Source organism: Apteryx mantelli, chromosome 1 (genome assembly GCF_036417845.1).
Source record: "Apteryx mantelli isolate bAptMan1 chromosome 1, bAptMan1.hap1, whole genome shotgun sequence".
NCBI classification, from domain to species: Eukaryota; Metazoa; Chordata; class Aves; order Apterygiformes; family Apterygidae; genus Apteryx; species Apteryx mantelli.
This window is the reverse complement of record NC_089978.1, coordinates 139,286,630-139,310,676: the sequence shown is the minus strand read 5'-3', so window position 1 is coordinate 139,310,676 and position 24,047 is coordinate 139,286,630. Positions and strand designations below refer to the sequence as shown.

The following is a 24,047-nucleotide window of genomic DNA, read 5'->3' as shown; positions in this document are numbered from 1 at the left end:
ATGGAAATGGCTCTCAGTAAATCTTGACTGCATATTTTTTGAAGAATGAATCTATAAACCACTCCCACAGCCAGATGGACAGAATGGGGTTACAGGTTTAAGTGAGGAATTTGTTAGGAGTGGTTACCCAGATCATAAGCAGAGACACACTAAATGTTTTAAGCATGAAAATTTCCCTGATAGCAGAGCTTAGCTCAAGCTATTATAGCTCAAGCTATTATTTTACTTTCACAGTAAGAGAATGGGTTTGACAAGGCAATAATCAGGGAGAGATGAACCTTACAAAAAAAAAAAAAAGAATCATTGCTATTATCAAAGGCTGGTTGATTTTCTTTTCTTAAGATTACAGAACTTTTTGATTATTTTTTACTCAGCTTCTGCTCCTCTCTTATAGTTGTCCTTGCTAAACTCTACTTTCAGCTTTCCAGTGAATGTCTTGGTATCAGTTTCTGTGCTGTTTGGTGTATTCACATCTCCTGAGCTGTATTTCTTTACCTCCAGAGCCTGCACTGCTCTTCTCACAGTGTAGAATATTCTTTGGGGCAACTGAATATTTAGTAAACATTTAAGGGAATAATGACTGTAGGGCTGACTGAAGCAGGCACTTCAGATTATTTTTAGGGACTGTAAAAAAGTTTGGTGCTAATGAAGACTTTATGGAAGAACAAACAAAGAAAGAAATCTCAAAGAAGTTTTCCAAGCCCACAAAGTCAAGCTGTATGCCCCAATTTGCAAATCTAGTCAAGCAAGTTTCTACTCAGACTACTCAAGGCTAATAAAGGTTATAGAATTAAGGATGTGAGGTTTATCCAGAATGAAACATTTCAATTTATTTGAGACTGCAGTTCTGGATTATTTCTAATGCAGTAAAAGTTATGTTAATTATATTTGTTTACTGAAAGATGCTTGGGAAAGCAAAGATGTGAAGTTAGGGTGGACTAAGCAAATGCTCAGAAGGATGCCTCTGTTCATCAAGACAATGAGATTGCTGTTGTCTAAAGCAGTTTTGTATCTGAATAAGTGCATCTTCCTGGAGTTTTTAGTGTGCACACTTTAGTCTTAATTTCCAGCATTTTTTGTGCTGAAATCCGCAATAGTTGTGGTTCAGAATTCAATCCTGAATGGCAGAAGTACTTATGAGTTTAACTTTTTTTTTCTTACTCATCATTTCTTCAAGCAAAAAAAGGCCCCATGAAGTTACATCTGAAGTAAGAAGTAAAGGGAAATTTGAATGAGCCAGGTTCTTAATTGTTATACATGGTGGTTCTCAGTGGAGTGTATTTAGCCAGGGTCAGTTGGGGCCACAGAAAGCCCCTGGGTTTACCTGGTAAACTGCATTGAATAAACCTGAGTGCTAACAATATCCCCTTCATGCAGGGCAGGCATAGTTTAAAGCTGCTACAGTGTAGAAGTGTAGGCCCCCTGTAATCTATTATATTATATATTTCAATTAGTGTTCATCATGTAGCTCCACAAGCAGCAGCTACATGGTATACAGAAACGGAGAGTCTGATCAAGTAGAGAGCTAGCCACCTGCTTTAAAATGTCACACACATGATTCCAGGCTTTAGTGCTTCAGCAGAAATTGGGACTAATCCTAGTGCAGTCAAACATTAAACCTGTGTGAGCTCAGAATAGAGTTACATACATATATATTTTGGCCGGGGGGGGAGAGGGAAGACTGTGGTTTCACCTTAAAATTATATGGGTGACTTAAATATTTTTCACTATTCAAGCGGGCTTATTCTGCAGGTTCTGGATCCAATTAAAATTGTTGAAGTGTAAATATTGTTAAAAAACATCCACTTTTGCCTTTCTCTTTAATCCTTCATTGTCTGTGAAACACATCCAAACCATTTCAGAGTTGCTATGATATTTCTTAAACTTCATTTGCAAAATTGCAACACAGATCAGGAGCAATTTGATATGATGGAGTTGACCTCCTGCTCTCCTTGCCCAGCTGTTAAGAATGAGGAAGTGTACAGTACAGCTATATCATGCTGCTCTCCATTTTTATGCTACTGACACACTCCCATCTTCATGAGATTCAGAAAAAGAGAGGAAGGATTCACAGAAACTGCTGCTCTTCTCAAATCCTATCATTATACTGTGGCACTTCTCCTTCCCACTCTTATATAAAGATTCCCCACAGCAGAGTCCAAGTCATAAAACTTCACCACGTATTTTTATAATGGACTGCTAGCTTGATAAAAGGAAACCAGAATGGAAAACAGATCACTGAATAAAATTGCTGAAGGATAATTTTCCTCTTTCTATGCAATTTATGTTCTCAGCGTCCTTTTCACCAGTCTGAGAAAACTGCATGTAGCAGGCCTTTCTCGGGAACTTATCTCTTCTCCTTTTCTGAAAAAAAACCTAAAAACAAACAAACAAAAAAAAACCCCACCCCTTTTCTGAAAAAAAAAACAACAAACACCCACAACAAAAAGCTATGGGCTCTTGAGACAAGGCTGTTCCCATGAGAACTTCCTTTTGCATAGCTGCCTGTTATCTGATTATGCTGGGAGAAGGGGTTTCTTCACGTTTACCCCCGCCTTGAAAAAGCACCATATCCTGAGGCCGAGTCTCAGGAATCCAAGACAGCCAAAGATTATTGACCTGCGGGATATGTGCCTCTGAGTCAGATCCTGAGATGTCCTTCATTCGTGATATACAGGCTATTTTATGTGTCTGAGGAGTCTAATTTTCAAGGAACCAGTGTAATAATTATTACCCATTTCTTCTGACCTTCAGCTCTCCAGTCTGACTGTTCCTGCGTCCTCTAGACTTCAAACATAGACATTTTTGATATCACAGAATAGACAGTGTGACAGTGGTGACTAAGCTCTTACTCTTTGCAGAATGGAAACATTTCCTTCCTGGAAGTTTTTTCCTCAGGGCATAAATTCAGGGACCATGCTCTGACCTGTGATTTGGCTCATATGTTGGGTTTGGGGTGTATGCTCTCTCAGCAGTGTAGAAATGAGCAAATTTCTATCTTCTAAACTTAATGGGAATCACATTTAGTAGATCTGAGCAATAACAAGGATAAGAAAAAGTATGTTCCATCTGAGGAGTGGGCTGTGTCACATATGAATCTGACTCAAGGTATTTGGTAATAACTTGACAAAAGCTGCCGTTTGATATTTTAAAACATATTTAATCTATGAGACTGAGAAGCAGATTCTGTCACTCACACATTTGTTTCAAGTATCTACTATACAAATGTGGGACTTATTTAGAGCCATATTCTGCCTCATTTTCCACATGATTACACACTGCAAACATTGACAAGCAGTAAGTTGAGGTGCTTATTATACAAAATACCGTGTGTAAAACAAAACCGAGATTTATATTAAAATACCTTTCTCAGACACTGAGAACATAAATAGAAGTTATTTACAATACTAGAAACTATTTTACTGCATACTTCTATTTACAGTTTCTTTTTCTTTTGTAAATTGCTGCTAAATATATTTGCACTGGTCATATCCAACAGTTCAAAATACATTTTAAACTTTAGATCCCTGGAACTAGACAGAAAATCAAACAATTTTTATGATACTAATGTAAAAACCTTGACTTGTTTTGTGTGGTGGATAATACTTTCAACTTAGGTCCCCCCTTATGCATTCAATTTGGATTTAATACTCTCTGAATCAAATTTTGCCCTCATTTACAGATTTGTAGTCCAAAGTGTTGACAGCAGGGGCTGCATAAGGTTAACCAAGAGCAAGACTTCATCATCTTTGTTCAGCAAGCATAGTTAATTCCTAATCAACGCAATGGGATTGACCTCAGTTAAGAGAGGTTCATTTTCCTTCTGAATTCTTCAGTGTTTCCGATAGTCTCACGGTGTTTCTTAAAGTCTTAAAATAGCAGGAAAGAGCCTTTCATCTGAGATTATAGCTGAACAATGCTTTTCTCTAAATATCTGTAAGATGCTTGCCACCACACAGCCTCTCCTTCCTCTCCTTTCAGCAACTACTTTCTTTTCTCCCACCTGCCCTGGAAATACTTTTGCTTAGAGAAAAAGAGCACTCTAACTTCTTCACAAGCAGCCTCCCCTGGACACATTAGCGTTTTCTGTCAAAGTGTCTTAATGTAACTTGCAAATAATGGAGTTGGTCTATCAATTATCCCCTCTCCTTCCTGTGACATAGGTAAATAGTAACAATATCCTCTCTTTTATAGAGGGAGCAACTGACATGCTGAGATTACAGCACCCTTTCACAGAAGGATTCAAGGGTCTGCAATCTGTTGCCCCTTTTTTCTCCTTGTGTTGAAAGAGATGGATGGCCATCAACTTTGAAGCCAGGCACTATATTTCTCAGTTCAGACTATCATAATCTGGGAGAATGCACCAGGGTAAAAGGTTTGCTTAGATTCAGATAAGAAGCCCATAACAGAGCTAGGAATGTACTCTGCAAGGGGAACCCTCCTCTGCTCCTCAGCCCCTGGGCCCATCTCTCCTGCAGATGTAATGCCCTAATCTGCCTCATACTCTGATGCTACTTCTGGGCAGTCAGGAGCTGTGAATTGAGAAGCACTCACAATCCCTCTGTTGAAAGCCTATCTTGCTCTGTATCTCAGCCCTTGGGTATGCAGAAAGCAACCCTTGATTATGACTGAGTAGCTCTCAGCTCAAGACAAAAACAGAGTAGGAGATGTGGGAAGATGGATGTAAAGATGGTGTAATTCTCACTCACTTTCACTGTCTTTTTGCTCCATGACTGCTGTGCACAATGCCAATTCTCAGGTGTGATTTAGAGAAGCCCGCTCATGATCTCACCTAATTGTTTAGCTAATGACTCCAAAATCGGACCCTGTGATAAAAGTGTCCAGAAACATGAGGTCATGACATCAAAAGGCCAGCCCCATAGTGGAAGTATGGCTTTCAGGTGCTGCTGGCTTCAAAGCTCAGCAGTATAACAAAGGAGAAGTCTACATTTGGGGACCTTCATTGAAAGCATTACCATTTGCTGTTCATTTGAGGCACCAAAGAAGCTAATGATTCATATTTGGAAAGTTGTCCCACTCATGAATTTAAGTTTTCAGAAAAAAAACATTTTTTACCACAGAAGTTAGTTAAATAATGTAATAGAAAATGTCACTGCCGAACTCTTCAATAACCTGCACAAAACAACTGTGTGGACCTACAGCAGTAGCGAAGAGCAGACACTCACAGGGAAGATTTCATTATCCTTATGTTACTTGACTTTTTTGCACCACATCTGTGTTTGCTTCATCATTCTGCCATCTGCTGTAACAAAATACAGGCAAAGCATTGTGGAAAACAAGCCCTCCGTACTTTAAAAATGCTCTAACATGGAGCACAGCTCTTTACTTCTCACAAGCTGTAGTGCTTATTATCCTCTCCTCCTCCTTCTCCCTTGCCCCTCACTCCTGCCCCACATGCATGATGAATTACATACGCGCACCACGTATGGAGAACACAGAATCCCATTGATTTTGCCATAATGTTTCTATTAACCAAAATGAATGGTTATGCATTTTACTTTGCTGTGCAAATGCATTGCTGAAAGGTCAAAAATAGCAGGTCATTATCATTAAATTTTAATTTTGGAACTCCTAATCAGACTTGTTTCCTGTTTGGTATTGTCTGCAGATACGCAATGTATAGTTGAGTGAAAGACACTGATTGCTAAAACATTGAAATAACTGAATATGAGCAGAGTGGTTTTGAGCACACACTCTGTAAAGTCCAGTCAAAGTTTCTTCCTGGTGCAGCAGCACAAATCTCTTGGTAGCAGTAAACTCGCTACACAGACTTCATTCCTGAACACGTGTTCAAAGGTGATAAAATAAATGCAGATGGTTTCCCAGAACCTCAGTGGAGCAATTTTTACTGTTACTAAATGGACTGTAACAAACCTTGGAAAAAATTGGAGAAAATATAGTTTGACACAGACAGGCAATTTCAGAATAGCATCTAATCGTTTGGGAGAAAAGCTAAATAAAATGTGTGTTTATAATGATCTATTGGCAAAACATTATTGACAGAACATCTGAGCTGCCTAACAGGAGTAAGTTTTAAAATACTCAGATTAAACTAGTACTGTGAGCTGAATATTTTGCTTAATTATACTTAACACACATACAAAGAGGTTAGACATGGAACTCTGAATTCATTGTGTCATCATCAATGTTGACAATAAAACCATCCCTGGCTACACTGAAAACAGAATTAGACCTTAACAAATTTATTACAAGCTTTGTTTACAAACTTGTTACAAAATTATACAGCATCTTATGTGTACACAGGATTTACAAGAATGCGTAACTGATGTGTGCAATTGTTCAGCTCTCTGGTTGAGATCTGCAGGTTTTTCTTTATTCAGGGCCTGATCTAGTTTCCACTGAAGTTGGTGAGAATTTTTCTATTGACTTTAGAGGGATTTTGATCAGATCCTAAAGGTAACAGTTCTGTTCATTCTTATACTGAGGTGGAAAAGAGGCAGATGATCTAATAATCTTATGAACCATTTTTCTTTCTCATTTAATATGTTTCAGATGATTGGCATTATATTTACTCCACCACATTTTCACTGGCCACTTGTAAAATACTTGATGCATTGGTAAAGCTAAGAGTCAAAGTCCAGTTCCTGTTACAGTGGAAAATGACAAATTGCTTTCTTTGAATGTATACAGAATGAATTTCCCTTCATTTTCAGCGAGCAGAAATAAAGGGATTCAGAAAGACTCTAATGTTATTTACATTGCTTTAAACTCACATTTTCTCCCCTGACTTCCATAGAATTTCTCTGGATTGACAGTGATGTAAACAAGTGTGGCATCCACACTTCTAGGAACACTTAAGTTACTAATTAATGGGATTTATGGTCAGTAAACAACAGTGTCTAAACAAGCTCAGTTACTGTTCTTGCTTCCTCTTCTCATATGGACATGGACCTATTGGGCACACTGAAGCATGGAGATCTCTAAAGTTAATGATCCATGACAAATATCTGCTCTCAATTACTTACAGCATCTGAAAAATAATCTTTATTTGGGAATGCAGGGTGCAAAATTGTTTTTTTAACTTAAAAAAAAATCACTGGAAATGCCCCCTGAAAAATATGCTTGTCCCCAAAGCAGAAAAATGGATGGGTAGGGGTTATTTTTTCATTGTTGAAACATGAACTTTCCCATTAGTAAAACTAGCAAAAAATTTGTTGAGGATTTTTTTGTTTGTTTACAACAAAGGAGAATGGTAGAAGAATTCTTGTCAGATCCATTGGATACTGAATTGTTTCTTATATTACATCATCTCTTTTCTTTTAAGCATTTCCTTGGTATTGAACTTCTAAAGTTATTACTGCTCGAGGCAAAAATAGGATTTAGTTGTCCAAGGTGATGACATTTCCCGTGAGGCAAATACGTTGGCCTCGTGCTGAAAATTGAGAGGGTTCTCAAAACCTTTGTATATGGCCTCCCCTGCAGACTCATACCTATACAGTCTATTTCTGGCTTTCAGAGTTTCTGCTATTCCAGTGTGTGGCCTCTTGAACAACCTGGTCCATTTCTCCAGTGGTTTTATGAGACGTAATGTTCTCCATAAGGGATTAGATGAGACCACACAATTTGCTGCCTCTGATGACCTGTTGCAGACTTCAAGTTAGTTCTCCACTAATGAAAACTATACAAACAACAGTGTCCTACCACCATATTTTTGGTGCTCTGCTCTCATTTTCACTTTCAATGCTGAATACACTACAACAGTGGAAGCCATAATTTAGAAACTTAAGACCGCTACAGCTGCAATGATTTTCAAGCAGGTGGTATTTTCCAGCCCTGGTTTTGAGTTAAGATCTAGCTAGATGACATGTGGTCTAATCTAATTCTGTTGATATCCACAACAAAACACTCATTAACTTTAATGGGAGTGGGATCACATCCAGGGCATGATACAGCTAATGTATAGTAGACCATCTCTTTGGGTAGTGTAATTATACTGTCCCCAGGACAGCTACACGACAATGCAATCGTCTGAAGTATACACTAGTACATCTGTCTGTTTCAAGTAAAAACTCACCTGTATGATCGAAGAACAGCATTCTAATTATGGATTAACTGGATTTTAATCACAATACTGCTCAGAAGTCTATATTATTTTATGTTCCTGTGAAAGGTACCAGGTTTGTCGAGCAGTTCTACACAACTTTCCTTCTGTGAAAAAATGGGTAATGGGTTGCTGAGCAGAGCAGCAGCTTTGTGCAGGCATATGGCTTTGATATCCATTCCAGGATATAATATCTTTCTTTACTACAATTCTGAAGCCAAGGACTCCTTTAATGTTAAGACACCATCAACTTTGTTTCTAATTTAAAAGCTCAGACAGAGAGGAATGATGTAACAATGCAAGCAGAAGACAATAGATTACTGTGAGGAGGAAGAGGTTGATCACAATAAATAGTATATTCTAAAGAAATAATCTTTTATGTATTACATTAATGATCCATTTAGACTGGTTCTTGGCTTCAGTAAGATTCTGTTACAAATATTTTAGATCTTCTTCATATTATTTGTAAGAGGAACTGGCAGCATTAAAAACAGTTACAAAACAAATGTAATTCAAAAAGGTAAACTAAAGTTGCTGGATTATTAGTCATTCTGGAATGCTAACAGAGGCAAAAATGGTCATTTCAATAGCAAAAGTGGCATAATACACAGAAACTGTATTTTATGGCTACTTGATACCTGCAACATTGGCAGGCTACAATGCATATTTTGATTCCATTTTGTTTTGATGGTGAGGAGTTGACACTGCATCCAATTAGATGTGAATGTTTAGAGTGGGGGTTATAAATATGTACACAACTCTTGATATTGATCTGATTTTTAACAAGTTTACTAAATGACAGTCACTGGTTTGACAATACTGAAAAAGAATACTGATTTTACACAGATTTTACAGTAAGGTTACGGTATGCTGCTGACAAGCAGTGTCACAAACATAGTCTAATAAAACTGGAGCTGCCCACAGCAGAGGCACACACCCTTTATTCTTATTTATTGAGAGAGAAAGCTTATATACTGTAGATTTGCTCAAGTTTAATAAATAAGGTCAACTTATAATATATAAAACAATATAAACATTTATATGCTACATGCATATCATAATTTAAAGTAATAATTTATATAGCAAAGAGATGCAGATTTATGTTCTTCCTATTTTTCTTGACAATGCACACACGCAGGAGGTGTCTATTCTGATCCATCTCCAGCCTACGAGTTTATTGTTTTCTGAAGTCAGTGCTCTAACATAAGTTTGGGATGTCTTGCATTGGGAGTTCCAGTGCTTATCATCGATGCCTCGGCAGCCATTTTTTACAGGCTTGGCTTCTTTACACCTTGTTTCATAAAAGTATTGTTTAACCGGAGAATTGCCCGTTTTAATTTCTCCCAACACAGTTACCTGGTGTCCTCTAATGTCGATAGCGGAGGATTTGTCCGTGACCCACAAGCTCTCACTGTCACAAACAGAATATTCCCCTCGGTGGCTCTTGTGCTCCACATATCTTTTCCTCCGGGAGGTTCTGTTCATGACCACTGAACTTCCAATATAATCCTCCATGAGATACAATGGCGGGGGCTCCAATGGTGTGTTGTCACTCAAGAGGACCCGGGGAGAATTGTAGTGTCTTTGTTGCCTTAAGATGTCTGTATCCACTGGGATAACTGGCTGGAAGTCTGATTTCACATTTTCAACTCCATCCATGTCCTGCTGAGCCTCTGCTTTCTGCATTGTGTTATGATAGTTTTCCTTAATATCTACCATCTGCTTTGAAAGCTTGTTTTTCAAAATGTCTGCCTGAATGAGTTTAATAATGAGAGAATTTATTGAATCTTCTGGCAATCTCCTTTGATCCATGTTGGCTGACTGGATGCCACGAAGATAAGCAAGAAATATCACATAAAACAAGATGGACATCACCTTGTTCACCTGTAAGATCTGAAAAGAAACAGAAAGTTAACATAAAGCCAATTAAATAAGGATGTTTACTAGATGCTATAAACATGAAACTTCTGATCTCTGTTTTTAGCATGTCTTACATGTATCTTATGCACTTTATAGACTCAGTTAGGCTGTGTGTTTATTTTTAGATAATATTTTATGAATGCAACTATTTACTGATTTTTTTTTTCAATCAGTTTCATCTAAATTTCATGCATTCTCCAGGATGACTTCACTTTTCTTCTTTCTGTGCATAGTAGCAAATATCCTACATATGTCCTTGCCCTACAGAGGTAGGTTGCTACTTCTTTGGAAAGTGTGACCAGCTTATGGCACCAGATGGAGGCCAGGTCACTTTTACAAAGTCTATTTAATAGAGCAGTTAAGTTTCAAAACTGCAATGAGATTATGCAGAGTAATGGACTCTCTAATGGTGTAAAATGAAAAATTTCTATCCAGTTGACTAAGTGTTGTCAATTTTTTTTTGTTGAGACCTCATAGATCCACAAAATTCCCACCCGCTAAATAGCCACTTTGAGCAAGAAACTTGAATAATAATATTTTTAATATAAAATGGTAAAAAGAGCATTTAGATAAGTTACAACATATTTTGTTTTCGTAAGGACTGACTTGTGTTTAACTTTTACCCTGAGAGCATCAATATATACTGAGAAATAATACCATGTTTCAATAGCTCTATCTAGTGCTATAAGGGAAAGCATTCTTGGAGAAAAAAAAATACAGTCAAGCAGCAAAGTGGGGTTTCTTATATTTTGAACTTTGGAAAGCAATGATTAGGCCTCTGTAATGCAAGAGTGAAGTTCAGATGTATCTGCAGAGCATTTTGTACTTCTTGTTTGCAGGCCTGGGGCCTGTTTGTTGTTGTTGGTGGTGGTGGTTTTTGTTTTTGTTTTTTTGAATGAAGTTCCTTCACTGCATTATATATGAAGTGGAACAGAGCTGACTGTATTTAGAATATTCAAGGACAGATGGATGACTCACCCCCTCTGAAACTGAAGAGTCTTGTTCAAGCAGGTCAAAATGAAGTCAAGACCAAGATTTTGGAAGATGTGGACCTAAAAGTTGGCTTCTTCTCTGTACTGTTCTTTGCCCTGCTCTGCTCTCTATGGATTCTCATAGTGTCCTCATAATTCTAGCTTCTGGACATCTTCAAGGAGCTTGTTTGTCATTTTTGGTTCAACTTTTCTGTCATCCTGCTGGTGTAGTTGAGAACTGTGAGAATACTCTAGCACTTGTTCAGGGAGGTGTGTTTTCCCTGTGGTTACCTGTGTATTTTGTATGTGTGCTCATAAGTAAATGAAACTAGTTTTCATTGCAAAATACTAAATCATGGAGATAAATGATTTATTTAGAAGCAGACCGATGGTAATTAAATTATTGCAGAAGTAGTGGGTTAGAGGGGCAAAAATTGAACCATGCAGTTACAGCACTCATGCAATGTGGGAAACCCTGGCTGAATACTGATATTGGAAGAGACCTCTGGAGATTGTCTAGTCTAACCCCCCTGCTCCAAGCAGGGTCAATTAAAGCAGGTTGCTCAGGGCAATGTCCAGTCGGATATGGAATAACTCCAAGGATGGAGACTCCACAACCTCTCTGGGCAACCTTTCCTAGTGTTCAGCCACCCTCACAGAAAAAAAAAAAGTTTTTTTTCTTACGTTTCAATGACATCTCCTCTATTTCAATTTGTGCTCATTGCTTCTTGTCCTGTCATGAGATACCTGAGAAGAGTCTGTCTCTCTCTCTTCTTTACTTCCCCCATCAAATATTTATACACATTGATAAGATTCCCCTCGACCCTTCTCTTCTCCAGGCTCAACAATCCCAGCTCTCCATATGGGAGATACTCCAGTCTCTTAATCAGCTTTGTGGCCCTCTGCTTGATTCACTCCAGTAGCTTCATGTCTCTCCTGTACTGGGGAGCCCAGAACTGGACACAGCACTCCAGATGTGTCTCACCAGTGCTGACTAAAGGGGAAGGATCACCTCCCTTGACCTGCTCATGACACTCTGTGTACTCTGTGTTTTTCCTAGAAGAAATTGCTGAGAAATCAGATCTCTTAAATGGAAAACTTTCCACTTCAAGAAATCACCATTTTTCCATTTAAGACAGAAAACAAAACAAAACAAACAAACAAACAAAAAAAGGGAAAACAAGTTTTATTGGAGAATCCTTTATCAGCTCTAAGCAAAGCTTCTTTTAGCAACAGTGAGCTCCCACTTCATAGTTTGGAACTGCAGCAAAATCAGAGCTACCGTCTGTAGATGTGTGATCTGTCCTTTTATGGACAAGAAATGTGTTTTCTCCATTCTCAGTTTGTCACAGTGTGAGTTCACCTAAATCTACACTGTTGCTTGCAGCAAAGTTATGCTTTTTAAAAAAAAAAAAACTAAGATTTTGAGTTGTCATACAGTTACTGTCAGACCTAAATAAATACTAACTTGGATCTCAGTGTCCAAACAGAACTGTATAAAAAGATCTCTTCCTGCATAATTTGAGCTTCCTTTAGTAAATTATTCACTTTTAAAAACAGCAAAAATATTTTATAACAGATGTCACTGAGCAGATTTCCTACAGCACTCAGAAGAGCTAACCCACAATGTGACACAAAAGTCAATAGGATGGTGAGCAAAACTCTGACAATGCTCACTTCAGATGCTGAAAACGTAATTCAAGCCAACATGCAGCTGCATGTAATCACTGGACTGCTTAGTTTCAAAACTAAGTGGCACTAGCAAAATATACAAGCTGGAGCAGGTCATGAGGTGGGAAAATTAATACTGGAGTTTCTGCAAACTCTCTCTAATGCCATGCTGCACACAGAAAGGAACGGCTAGGGACCTCAGAATGGTAGCAGTGAGAACAAATGATTTTCCACGTGTGGAGCTGAACCATCACATACATATGTTAAAAAATATTTTGCTGAATCTAAAGTAAAATGTCTTATAGATTTTGGGGGGAGAAGTGTTAAACTACTCTGAAATGTGACATGTAGTTTAGTTTAGCCTTGGCAAATTATTTGCTGCAAAAGTCAGAAAGCTTTAGAACCAGTATTTTAACTTTTCTGAAATATTCTGGGGTACAAAATTTGAAATGAAAATGCAAACACTTGATGAGAGACTTGAAGAGACTAAAGTTTTCAGAGAGTTTGTCAAAGACAGTTCACTTAAGTGCTTCATAAGTGGCACATTCAGAAACATCTGCCCATGACTTAAAATTGTTAGGCTGCCCATGAAGTCCAGCACCTCAGAAGATGCCTAATGCAGTATTCTAGCCAGAAGAAATGGCGGTTACTGGGCAACTGTAGCTGATTAGTGGTTTTAGCTCTATTCAGAATATAAGACACCAGAAAAATGTATTGATTTGTAGGGCTGAGCAATTTTGTATTTTAAAATGGCTCTTACATCTGAATTACATCTGAATATAGACACCCCTAATCAGTGACTGGTTCCACCAGATTTCTGCCTGATATAGCTGATTGTGCGGGAGTACTAATGGTGGTACCTGAGCTCAGTTCCTGTTTTCATGAGCTGTCATGTCAGCTGTGACACACAGGCTAGTCACCATTAAAGTAAGAGTCTTCAGAGTGTATTGGTATAAATTAAATAAGGCATTATTTAATTAATACTAATATGACCACATATCTACTTGAATCGGTATAATCATCTTACTGTGCAGTATCTAATACATACGTGGCCCAGATATCATGTGGTAGTCTAACAGTTAAGATATCTCAGGGTGGATACAGCAGTATTTATTCAGCACTTTCTCTGAATTCATACCCAAAGGGATCCCTTGTTGACTTACCACAAAAACAGTAGGCAGCTGCCTAGGGTGGGCGTTAGCAGCCTGATTTAGTCTTGCTGCTGGCATATCCAGGTTTCTTTCTTGCCTCTGTTCCTCCTGCATCTCCTAACTCCTTTCCTGTTCTATGTGACTGGAGTTCAGCAAGGGCTGTCAATATGGTCCAGGAAGCTGTTTTGCCTGGGCTGCTGAGAAGCTTTGGGTCAGTTCTGCTTTTGTGGGTTTTTTTGTGGTTTTTTTTTTCATCATGCTATGCTGTGTGGCCTTCAAGATATTTTGGATGCACTGGTGATGCTCTGAGTTGCTGCTAAACTCTTGCTAGAAGTGATTGAAAAATAGGGGGTGCATGGTTCTCAAATCAACCATTAAATGTGGTTGGAAAACACTCTGCTATGTGAAATTTGGAAAAGCACTGGACATCAATGTAGGAAGGAACATTAATCTTTTCAAGTTGGTCCTTTTGCATAGTAGATGCTACTCTGGCCTTCAAGGATGATTAAAAAAATGTAAACAAGGGTAAAGAAGATCTTTAAAGGAAGAAAGAGTAGAACTAAGAGACAATAAGGCATAATGGATGGTCTAAAGAATGTCTGGGAGGAGACAACATGGTGCGGTAGGAAAAACAACAGCTCCTGGTAGTATAGAGCAGGCTGTTAATTTGCACTAAACAAGTTTAACTTAGAGATCGCTGACACTTGTGGCGCAACAAGTAAAAACAAACACCATAGAAAAGAAAAGCTGATGCACTACAAAGTCATTTGTTCCACTGATCTTTCAACTGTAGCTTAAGTTTACTCTATTTTAATGGTTTATATTCCTTCCTGTCACAGCAGTGTTGGCAGGGTATTAATGCTGTCTAGTCAAGGTGTCTCCTACATTTAGGAGAAGTAAATATCCTTACCTAGAGCTTCCATTAAGAAAGGAAATCCCCAATAGACTCTGGCAAGTCACTTTTCACGCTTTTCAAACACCACACTTCACACAGCATTGGAGAGTTTTGTTGTATCTCACTTGTAGTGACTTTTTTTAGAACTGTATGGATTTATTTTGATCACTCTCTGAACACTACATAGCTAAAGAGCAAAGTGTCATGTCATAGGTTCTGTGAAAATAATGAAATCCTAGTACTGTGAGACAGTGCTTAAGTATTTACTTTTAAGTCATTGATGAGAAGAACTGGAACAGAAGCAAAAGTGACTGGTAAATTTTGCATTCAGCATGGTAATACCCAACATGATTTATGTAAGTCAGCTTGAAGTATTTGACACTTTGCAAAAATTTAAGAGCAGCTTTTGTTCTTCAGACAAAGCAGTTAATGATCATTTGTGGTGGCTGACAGCTTATTCAGCCTTTGCCAAAGAAGACAGTGTAATTATTCTCATTGCTTGCTAAGCAGTGTTTTCACAAACTCACAGAAAGCAATAAGTAGCAGAATGTCCTGTTGATTCCCTCATCCCAACCGCTTTGCTGAGAAGAAATGCAGTTTGTTTCTTCTGTGCTTTAAGACACAGTGAAAGGTACAGAACAAGCAAAATACCACCATATTCTAAATATTCAGGTGAATATGGTGGAGTGAAGCATGAAATAATGGCACATGAAAATCCACACTGCATTTCAGAATAGTAATTGACTATTTGTACAGAATGTGCCTGTAGGAGGATTTATTAAGGCATATTGCTGCAGAGTGCTGTTTGTCCCCAGAGACGTGATGACCCTCCTGAACATTTCCACTTCTCAAGATACAGTAATTTCAATACATACGGATTGAACCTAAAGTTTTTACAAGAGCCAGACCCATGCAGAAGTCTAAGAATTCAGAGACAAAATCAAGTGGGACTGCGTTATGATAGGCAGCTTTAAGCATTTACCCTCCCATCCTCAGGGCCGACCCAGTTGTAAGTTAAAGAATTTGAAACTCATGCATTCCTCTTGCAGAAGGGTTGGGAATTGTGGATACACACTATATCTGAGGGGACCGCAGGAGTTTCAAGTCCCCATAGCAAGTCAGTTTCTTTTAATCATGAGTTACTCAAAGCCATTTTCAAAGGAGATGACACACCTGACCACTGGGCCCCATTAGCCTCCAGTGAAAGGTACATACATAATCTCTTATGGAAATGGAGCTCAGTCTACTGACTCATTGACATTTCTTTTTCCTCTCTCAATGACTGGCTGAGCATCGCACAGCAAGTCAGTTGTACATCCAAGTACAAAAATCTCATCCGTTCTGAATGAATTCACATCACTGTTTGGGATTACAGTAGTTACCACGACCCTTCAAGTTGTTGAGGAAAGCTTCTCTGATTGGTAATATCTTTCTGCGGAACAGTTTTGCGATTTGGCTGCCAGGAGTAAACTGTTTCCTGCACAGTTAAACACACTGTATGGAGCTGCAGCGACATCAGTTCATTTCAGCCCCCATCCATTGTAATGGCATGTTGTGTCTACATTTGATCTTCCCACCAATATATCTTTTCAGAGATCAAAATGTGATAGCCTTACACATACCTGCTCATTTCCAGCAGAAAGGTCAGGAGCAGTTCCTCAGTGCTTACCTCACTAGTTGGAACAGTGTCTGCTTCTCACACCTTGTGCAAAGCTAATTCTGTTAGGTTTTGGCCCTGCACCTTCGTCCCCCGCCACTGACATCATTGGGAGTTCAGGGCATTGGAGACCCCCTGGAGGCATCCAACATTCCCCAGCATCCTGTAGCAATTCCACTGAGAGACTCAGCAATTAATAATGTCCAGTACAATATCAACCACACTAGCCACATCCCCAGCTCTGTATTCAACTGCAGAAGGAGGAAGGCTTTCCTCAGTCACAGCTAGCTCTTTTTCTATTTTAATTTCTTTCCTCACTGATATTTCTGCAATAGGATATTTGTACCTGCCTGCCTCTGCCCAGAACATTGCCATGGTATAACTGTGCATTAACCAGCCAGCTAATTAATCTGTGGCAACTGTTTTGGAGGCTAGGTTCCTGATTTCTCTGATTTGTGGAAAGAGTTTAGTCAAGTCATCATTTCTGTTCATTAATTTCTACATCTGCAAAATAAGGAACTCCAGAGAATGGTGTTGTTGCTTTGCTACCCTAGATATTTACTCTGACATCCTTTTTTTCCACCCCTCAAGCTGTTGGTTTTTGTTGCAAAACTGGATTTCCTCTAACCACACAAGGCATGATAGCCATCCAGTACGATGTCCTGCATGCTGCGTGGGAGATGCCTGTCTGTTTTGAAAGCAAGGAGGCATCTTAACAAATATATTTCCATAAATGTTGCCAGTATAAATCATCCTTTGTTATCTTGTAATATTCTCATGTCACTGCTTTTTGAGTGCTGGGAAAGCATTTATCTTGGTTTATACAAAGTAGGAGGGGTGCTATTCCTCCCATTTTAAAGGGCAGAGACTGAGGTACAAAGAAGTCAGACGACTTTTGCAAGGTCGTATAGGTGTTCTGGTGTATGTCTGGGAACTGACACAGGGTTTCCATGTTGCACTGTCTGCATCAGAAAAGACCAACTGGAATGCTCTGCGGAAGTTTCATCCATCAGTGACAATCATGAAATGAAAGGAAATGAAACCAATGCCATCTGAGGTGAGTGATCAGCTACACCTTAGCTGTAGCAAGACCTATAGCCATAGTTGGAGTAAACAATTTCCACAAAAGCCAGAATATTTCTATATATTATTCACTGCATAGCTCTGAAAACAGCCCAAATTAATGAGAAATCCAAAGCTAAAACAGTAAATTCCAGTGACTTGACTAGACCTGTGCTAATTTTACAAAAACAAGATTTGCCCATAGCTTTGCCTTTGCCTTTTTTTTTCTTCTTTTTTTTTTTTTCCTGGAAGTCATTTGCAGACAGAAGAATGGAAAGCACCAGAGCTAAGCTGCTGGTTGTGGATAATTTAAGATGATCTAGTGTTTGTCTGTTAGTTAATCTTTTCATTACTGATTGTTAATAGCAGCAGGGCCAGCAGCAAAGAAATTGAATTTGCAGCTGAAGTGGGAGGGGATGCAAACAGTAGTGAGCAAAGAGAAATACAATCTCTGCTGGGGAGATGGAGACATTATAAAATATTGGCAAAAAATTACAAAATGAGAGTCAAACTAGAAATTACAAGCTAGCATGCTGGGGGAATAATAATCTTAGGCAATGATATGCAGAGGGAAAGAGAAATTTTAAAAGGAGCAATGCCTGATCAGACCTAGGAATGAGCTAAAACTTTGGAAAGATCCAGTATTTAATAAATGTACATACTGAAGTATTTCATTGCAGAGCTGGGAAGAGATAGTCCCTCTTTGTAGCATAGCAGAAAGATCAGGAAAGCTGCTTGAAAGTCAGAAGGTATTGTCATATTAAAGGAAAATTGGAGAAGAGTGGCAAAAATGACCAGAAAGCTTGTAAAGCTGACCTTTGAGAAAATTGCCTGGAAAGTGCAAGCCTTTGCTATGAGCTGACAAAAAGAGCATGCCAGCAAACCCAGTGCAAAGATCTGGAAAGTGTAAGCATTGGTGAAAGACAGCATCCACTTTAGGGTGGGGCAAAGGAGCGCAATCAGGAAAAATGGGATTAAACTAAGGAAAAGGAAGTTAGGCTGATCATCAAAAACAGTTTTCAAGCTCTGCAAGATGTTTGTAACCAGCTCAAAGCCACACCAAAGAGGCCTGGTTTCATGTTTTGTTACAGCCCTGAAACTCCATCTTTTTTTTAAAAACAGTCTGAAGATCCATTAACCTTTCAAGTCAGCCTGGACCTACTTTGCCTCAACCAGGGCTGATTAATCGTTTTGTATTAAAGTCAGGCAATAGTTACAGTTTCTCTTATTTTCATCTGAGAGATGCTTTGAGGACTTAAGTGCTCTGTAATTAAAGTTGAGAGCAGTCTTCCAGATGAAATTCACTTCCTTCACCTCCCCACAACTCTGAGGGGGGCAAACCTGTCTTCTGCATATACTACAGACATGATCTGTATTTTAGTGTAATCTTCTGGAGAGAAAAAGGGAAACCATTGGAAGTCTTGAAATGAAGTGCTCCACATTTATAAGGAATTTCTCTTATTGTTCCATTTTTAAATGCCAAAATAAGAACTGGTCTTATTCTACAGACATTGCATTTGTTTTATTTTACAACTAGCAGCAGTGGGTTTTGTGTAATTTGGTGGCTGGAGAGAAAGGGAAACAGCAGTTAACACTCAGATTATCAGATTTTTGCCCCTCTCCTATTATGCTATGAATTAGCAGCCTCCTAGACACTCTTTGAAGTAGGATGGTCTGATTTTTTTTTTTTTTTACATTTACATTCCCACTGGACAATCCATTTTAATTGAAAATGAAATTTTGTAGGACAAATTTGAGATATTTTAAAGACTATTTTTAGATTTTCTGATGTTAAGAAACTCAAAAGGAAAATTGTTTCAAAGTGTCAATTTCAAAATGAATCTTTTGCTGGATTTTATATTGAAAGCAAAAGGTTTATTTTTCTTTTAGAAATTGAAACTTTTCTGCCTTTTTCATATTTCCCAATCATTTTTTCTTTTACAAAGTGAAAGAAAACACTGAAATCAAGCAATCAAACAGAGCAAAACAAGGGTTACAGCTTCAAAAATATTACAGCCTCGCTATGAAAAAACATAAACCCCTCAACATAGTTTATGGGTACAGACCGAACTCACATTCACAATGAAACAGAAAGATGATAAAAGGAAATGTTAGTTAGAAATGAAATGAACATTATTTGGTTCAAATAAAAATGCCTGAAGAGAACCTGAGATGCATCTGTTGATAAGAGAGCATTTTCTCTGGTTTTCTGACAGCTCTACTGAGACCCTTGGATACAGATGTTTCCCTGTAGATTAGGAGCACTGTTAGTGCAACACTGCCCAGTCAAAAGCCCAGTGAAAACTTTAAGATACCATTTGCTGAGAATTCCTCCCAAACGTTGAGTGCCTAGCTGCACCTCCACAAGCAATGCATTGCCACCCCTGGTGTGTTTTGTGGAACTGTGACTGTGACAAGCCTCTGCACAAGAGGCTTTGTGGGGAAGCTCCATTTCATTTCATCCAAAACTGCACCTGTGTTTGCTTTGCAAACTCCCATGACTCCTGGTTTCTTTAAAGCCATACAGAAATACATCCCTGGCCACTTCGTGAATCAAAGTTCACTCTCTAAATTGCCTCTCCCTGCTCCTCAAAGGTTCACAAACTTCCAAATAGAAAAGTCTTGTTAGACATGCAGGTGCAAAATTTTAAATGCAAAAGTCATGACATGGGAGTTCTCAGGAACAGGACTCTAGGCCTGATCCAAATACTTTAAAACCACCAGTAAGATCTCATCGAATGCAGCCTGAACTGGAAAAAGCTTTTGCACAGTAAGCAGGCGGGAACAGCAGTGTGACTACAATTACCTTTTGATCCTTATTCTGTCCTGCATGTAGCATGCAGCTGAGTTATTTGCATCAGGACCATAACAAGAAATGAGCATTGCAGTATATAATTAATATCTCCTACATGGTCATTGCATGGATGCAGTAGCTTGCTCTTAACTACCTTAAAATAATACTTTTAAAGTCCTTCTCAGGGAAAAACAGTCTCGTATTTCTGATAAACTAGATAAAGGTAAGTGTTTTGTAGGAGTTGTAAAGTTAGAAATTTGTTTGTTTCTTTGCACAAAATGTAAGATTCTAGACTAAAAAGAGCTTGTGTGCCTAAAAGCTTGTCCATTCTGACAAACTAAATAAGCAGGTCTAGTAAAAGAGATCACCTCTCCAAACAACCTTGCCCAGTTTTACACTGTGAAATCACGATGGCTACCCTAGACATGCTCTCACATGCACAGACCACTGTATTGTGGTGGCATAGGAGAGCTCACAAATGAAATCGTGGTGCCCGTGAAAGACCATTGTGCTTCTTCTCATTGCACCTGAATCTTGAAAAAAGCCATTGCCTACTGAGAGAAGAAAGTCATCCTACTACATTACTACATCCTACTTGACATTATTTTACAGTAAACTGTTTACGTGTAGGCCTGTCCTGACGGTAAGGGCTGTTCCGGTAAGTCTAGCTACTCTGTAGTCTTTTCCCTTTAAAATTTTGCCAGAAGTAGAACTTTTTCTAGTGAATCCTCCAGTTCATCAATGTTCATGCAGATAAAATTTCTGGTATGTAGTTCTCCTCAAGACATGGAAGTTTTCTAATTTTAACTCTCAGTTAACACTTTGCTGTGAGTTTGGCTATATTTAGGGGTTAGGGCTAAAGAATGATGTGAGTATTCTGGTTCCAGTCTAGCAGAGTGTATATCTTTTAAGTTCGTGAGTTGCCCCACTGAAATGTAATGACTGTTCATGCATTTAGCTCATGGCTGAATGCTCTCCTAAACTGCGTTCAAAGCGTCTGCTAATTTGCAAAATTGAGCTCTCCCTTCTGAACTCAAAGCATGATCTCTGTGTCCTCCTACCATGCTAAGGCAAGTGCTGCACCTCTGGCAGGCCCAAGCCTCATCTGAAAAATGCCTTCCTTTATGGAAACCACCCTGCTTTTTCTTGTCTTTCAATCCAGATGCCATTTTGCTGCTGATACAAAATGCCTCCTTCCTCCTTCTTGCCAAAAATCTTTGAAAGCAGAATTTTAGAACTGGGAATACTTTAGCACATGCTGCTTCCTGCTGGGCATATGATAACCCGAAATTTGATGGAAAAGCAATATTTTAAACTGTGCATGGGAAGGAGCCAAATGAGATGTACAGCAGCTGGCTTAAAATTTGGCCTTGCCTCTCCTTATACAGTCAGATGTATGGGACTAGGACTAGAAAATTTCTTCTTACTGAAGACATTCTGGTTATGAAACATATTTTAACTACAGAAGGGCAGGAATGAAGCAACACTCAGGGTATGGGAACTAGGAAGCAGAAAAAGCAATGTTTTGAATAGACCCTTGTTGACCTCCTGTCATAAAACACTCTTTATACATTTCCCAAAGGAATCCTGTTGACATCTGATCATCACAAGGTTTAGCTGCACCATTGCATAACTGACTTGCAGGTTAGATGTAGGGCATGGAGGAGGTGGTGGAAGAATTTATTCTTTTGTGAAGGATCAGGTGTTCATTGCTCTTAAAGGCAAGAAGTCAGACTTGGACACACAATGTCTGGTGCAACATGGATGTTATGAGTGCATGAGAGCTAACAGAGGGTAAGGGAAGAAGGATGCCGGCACCCTCATTGCAGTCATGGCAACACCACAGCATGAAGCTGTTTCATAATTAGGAATGGCTTCGGTGGGCAAGTGCTATTGCCACTGTTTTACAGTTCTGGAAACTAAAGCACAGCCAGGCTAAGTGACTTGTCCAAGGTCATGCAAGTGCAAGGTCATGCAAGAAGGCAGTGGTAGAATGGACATTCAAACCTTTGCTTCATGAGGTCTAGGCTGTGGTTGGTCTTACCCGCTGGACCAGCTTCTTCCTTTTGACTCTTTTCAGCACTCCCCTGCCCATAACCCCCTTTCTTTCCCAAGCAAAGTCCATTGAGTCAACTGGTCAAAATCAGAAGTGGCATATTTCTTCCCATTGACACAGTAGCAAAGGAAACATTCCTTTCTCTAGTAACGTCAGAAGTAATATGGAAGCAAGCTGAGGGAGAGAAAAGGATCTGCAAAATATTGCTAAAGGTGTCTATGGCTGGATTATGTAGATCTCAGGTGCCTTGAGAAATTAAGAATGATTTAGAATCAGCCTTGACAAAGGAGCATGCCAGTGCAAATTGGCTCTAACAGTTCAGTGGTGTTCCCCAGGCACCAACAAAACAATCAAGGGAGAGATTTTTAATTCTGCATATAGGAGGAGCCTGGTCTTAGGCTTCAACTTGCACAGTAGAAATCCCTGATTAAAAAGGAGCCAAATGCTATTGTGCTTCAGGAAGTGGGAGAATTAGGGATGCTTACTTTGGATGACAGTGTAACCTTACAGTGTAGCCTGTACAAGAGGAGATGCACAGCTGCATCTCCCCAGGAACAGAGCACAGAATATACTGTGAATCAGAGTCACAGTTCCTCCCTGTCTTCCCTCCACCACCACATGCACTCCCTTTGCTCTGCTACAAGTCAATTACTTCATCTTTTTTTTTTTTTTTATTTTTCCTGTGGAGCAGTTTACTCTCCCATGCTCCCAGCCAGCTACTTTGTCTAGCAAGGAATGGTAGGGAGGTGAAGCTAGGGTTCTCTGCACTTCTCTCCTCTTAACAGCCCCTCTCCATCTACTTCCTCCCAGCAGGGAGTATTAGGTGAGCAGAACTGCAATGAGCAGGCTGAACTTTAATAGCTATGGGGGTGAAATTGTTCAGGGGCGGAGAAGGGAGACCTCTCCCTCTCTGTTATACTGCTGACTAGATACCGGCCCTGGCAATGTCTGGCGGAGTTTAACCCAACAAATGTATTCTGTACAGATTCAGAGTTAAAGGCCTATGTTAAAATGCTACAGGATATTACCAGTGGTAGAAAACTAGAGGAGCCTGTTCACTGAAACCTGTGAAAGACCAGCATCTTCCTAACCTGATCTCAATCCATTTCTGGAAAATATGGAAGGCAGCCCACTGCAAAAGCAAAACAAAGCAATCACATCCTTAGGAACTTTTGGGAGGCAAACATGTGGGGAAACTCTTTGCTAAAGGTGAGAGGTCAGTCAACATCTTGGGAAAACTGGATGCAAAGGAGATAGTAAGTTCTCAGGCCTTTTTGACAGTGGGAACACTAAGAGCTTTGCTGAGCTACAAGCAGGAGTAGGGCTTTCTCTCAAGTAAGAAAACTTTTTGCTGCAGCTGGCACTGCACATACTCAGAAAATATCTCCTGTGCCCTTCAGGAGAAATGCTAAAGCATACGCATACTCTTTTTCTCTCCCATCCTCCCATCTTCACCCACAAACTTCCATCTCCAGATTGAAAGCACGCCAAGCCTCAGAAATTTCTTCCTCTACCATCTGATGAAGACCTTTTACACCACTCTTCTGAAGACCCCTCTATGCAGGTAGAGTTTGTGACTTCAATCTTTCAGTATGGCTCGGATTAAGATATAGGTGAGTGGAAAGCAGAGAAGAACATCGCAGACTAAGACTGATGGATTAAGATCATGTGGACTACAGGACTCAAGTGCCTGTCTAGAGGTTGGATTTACAAGGAAAATGCTGGGCTACAGTTATTTAGAAAAGATAAGAGACATATTTAGGGACTGCTAGAAATTAAGGAAAAAT

The 24,047-nt window shown here is 39.2% G+C and overlaps 1 protein-coding gene across 1 annotated transcript in view; it reads right to left on the bottom strand.

Annotated features, from left to right (window-relative positions):
* Nucleotides 1–8,850: 8,850 nt before the first annotated feature.
* Nucleotides 8,851–24,047, bottom strand: part of NTF3 (neurotrophin 3) — a 53,267-nt gene continuing 38,070 nt past the window's right edge. Inside the window, exon 2 of the mRNA XM_013947273.2 lies at nucleotides 8,851–9,976. Within this exon, the coding sequence (XP_013802727.1) occupies nucleotides 9,182–9,976 (795 nt within the window). The 3' untranslated portion in view covers nucleotides 8,851–9,181. The remainder of the gene's footprint in view (nucleotides 9,977–24,047) is intronic.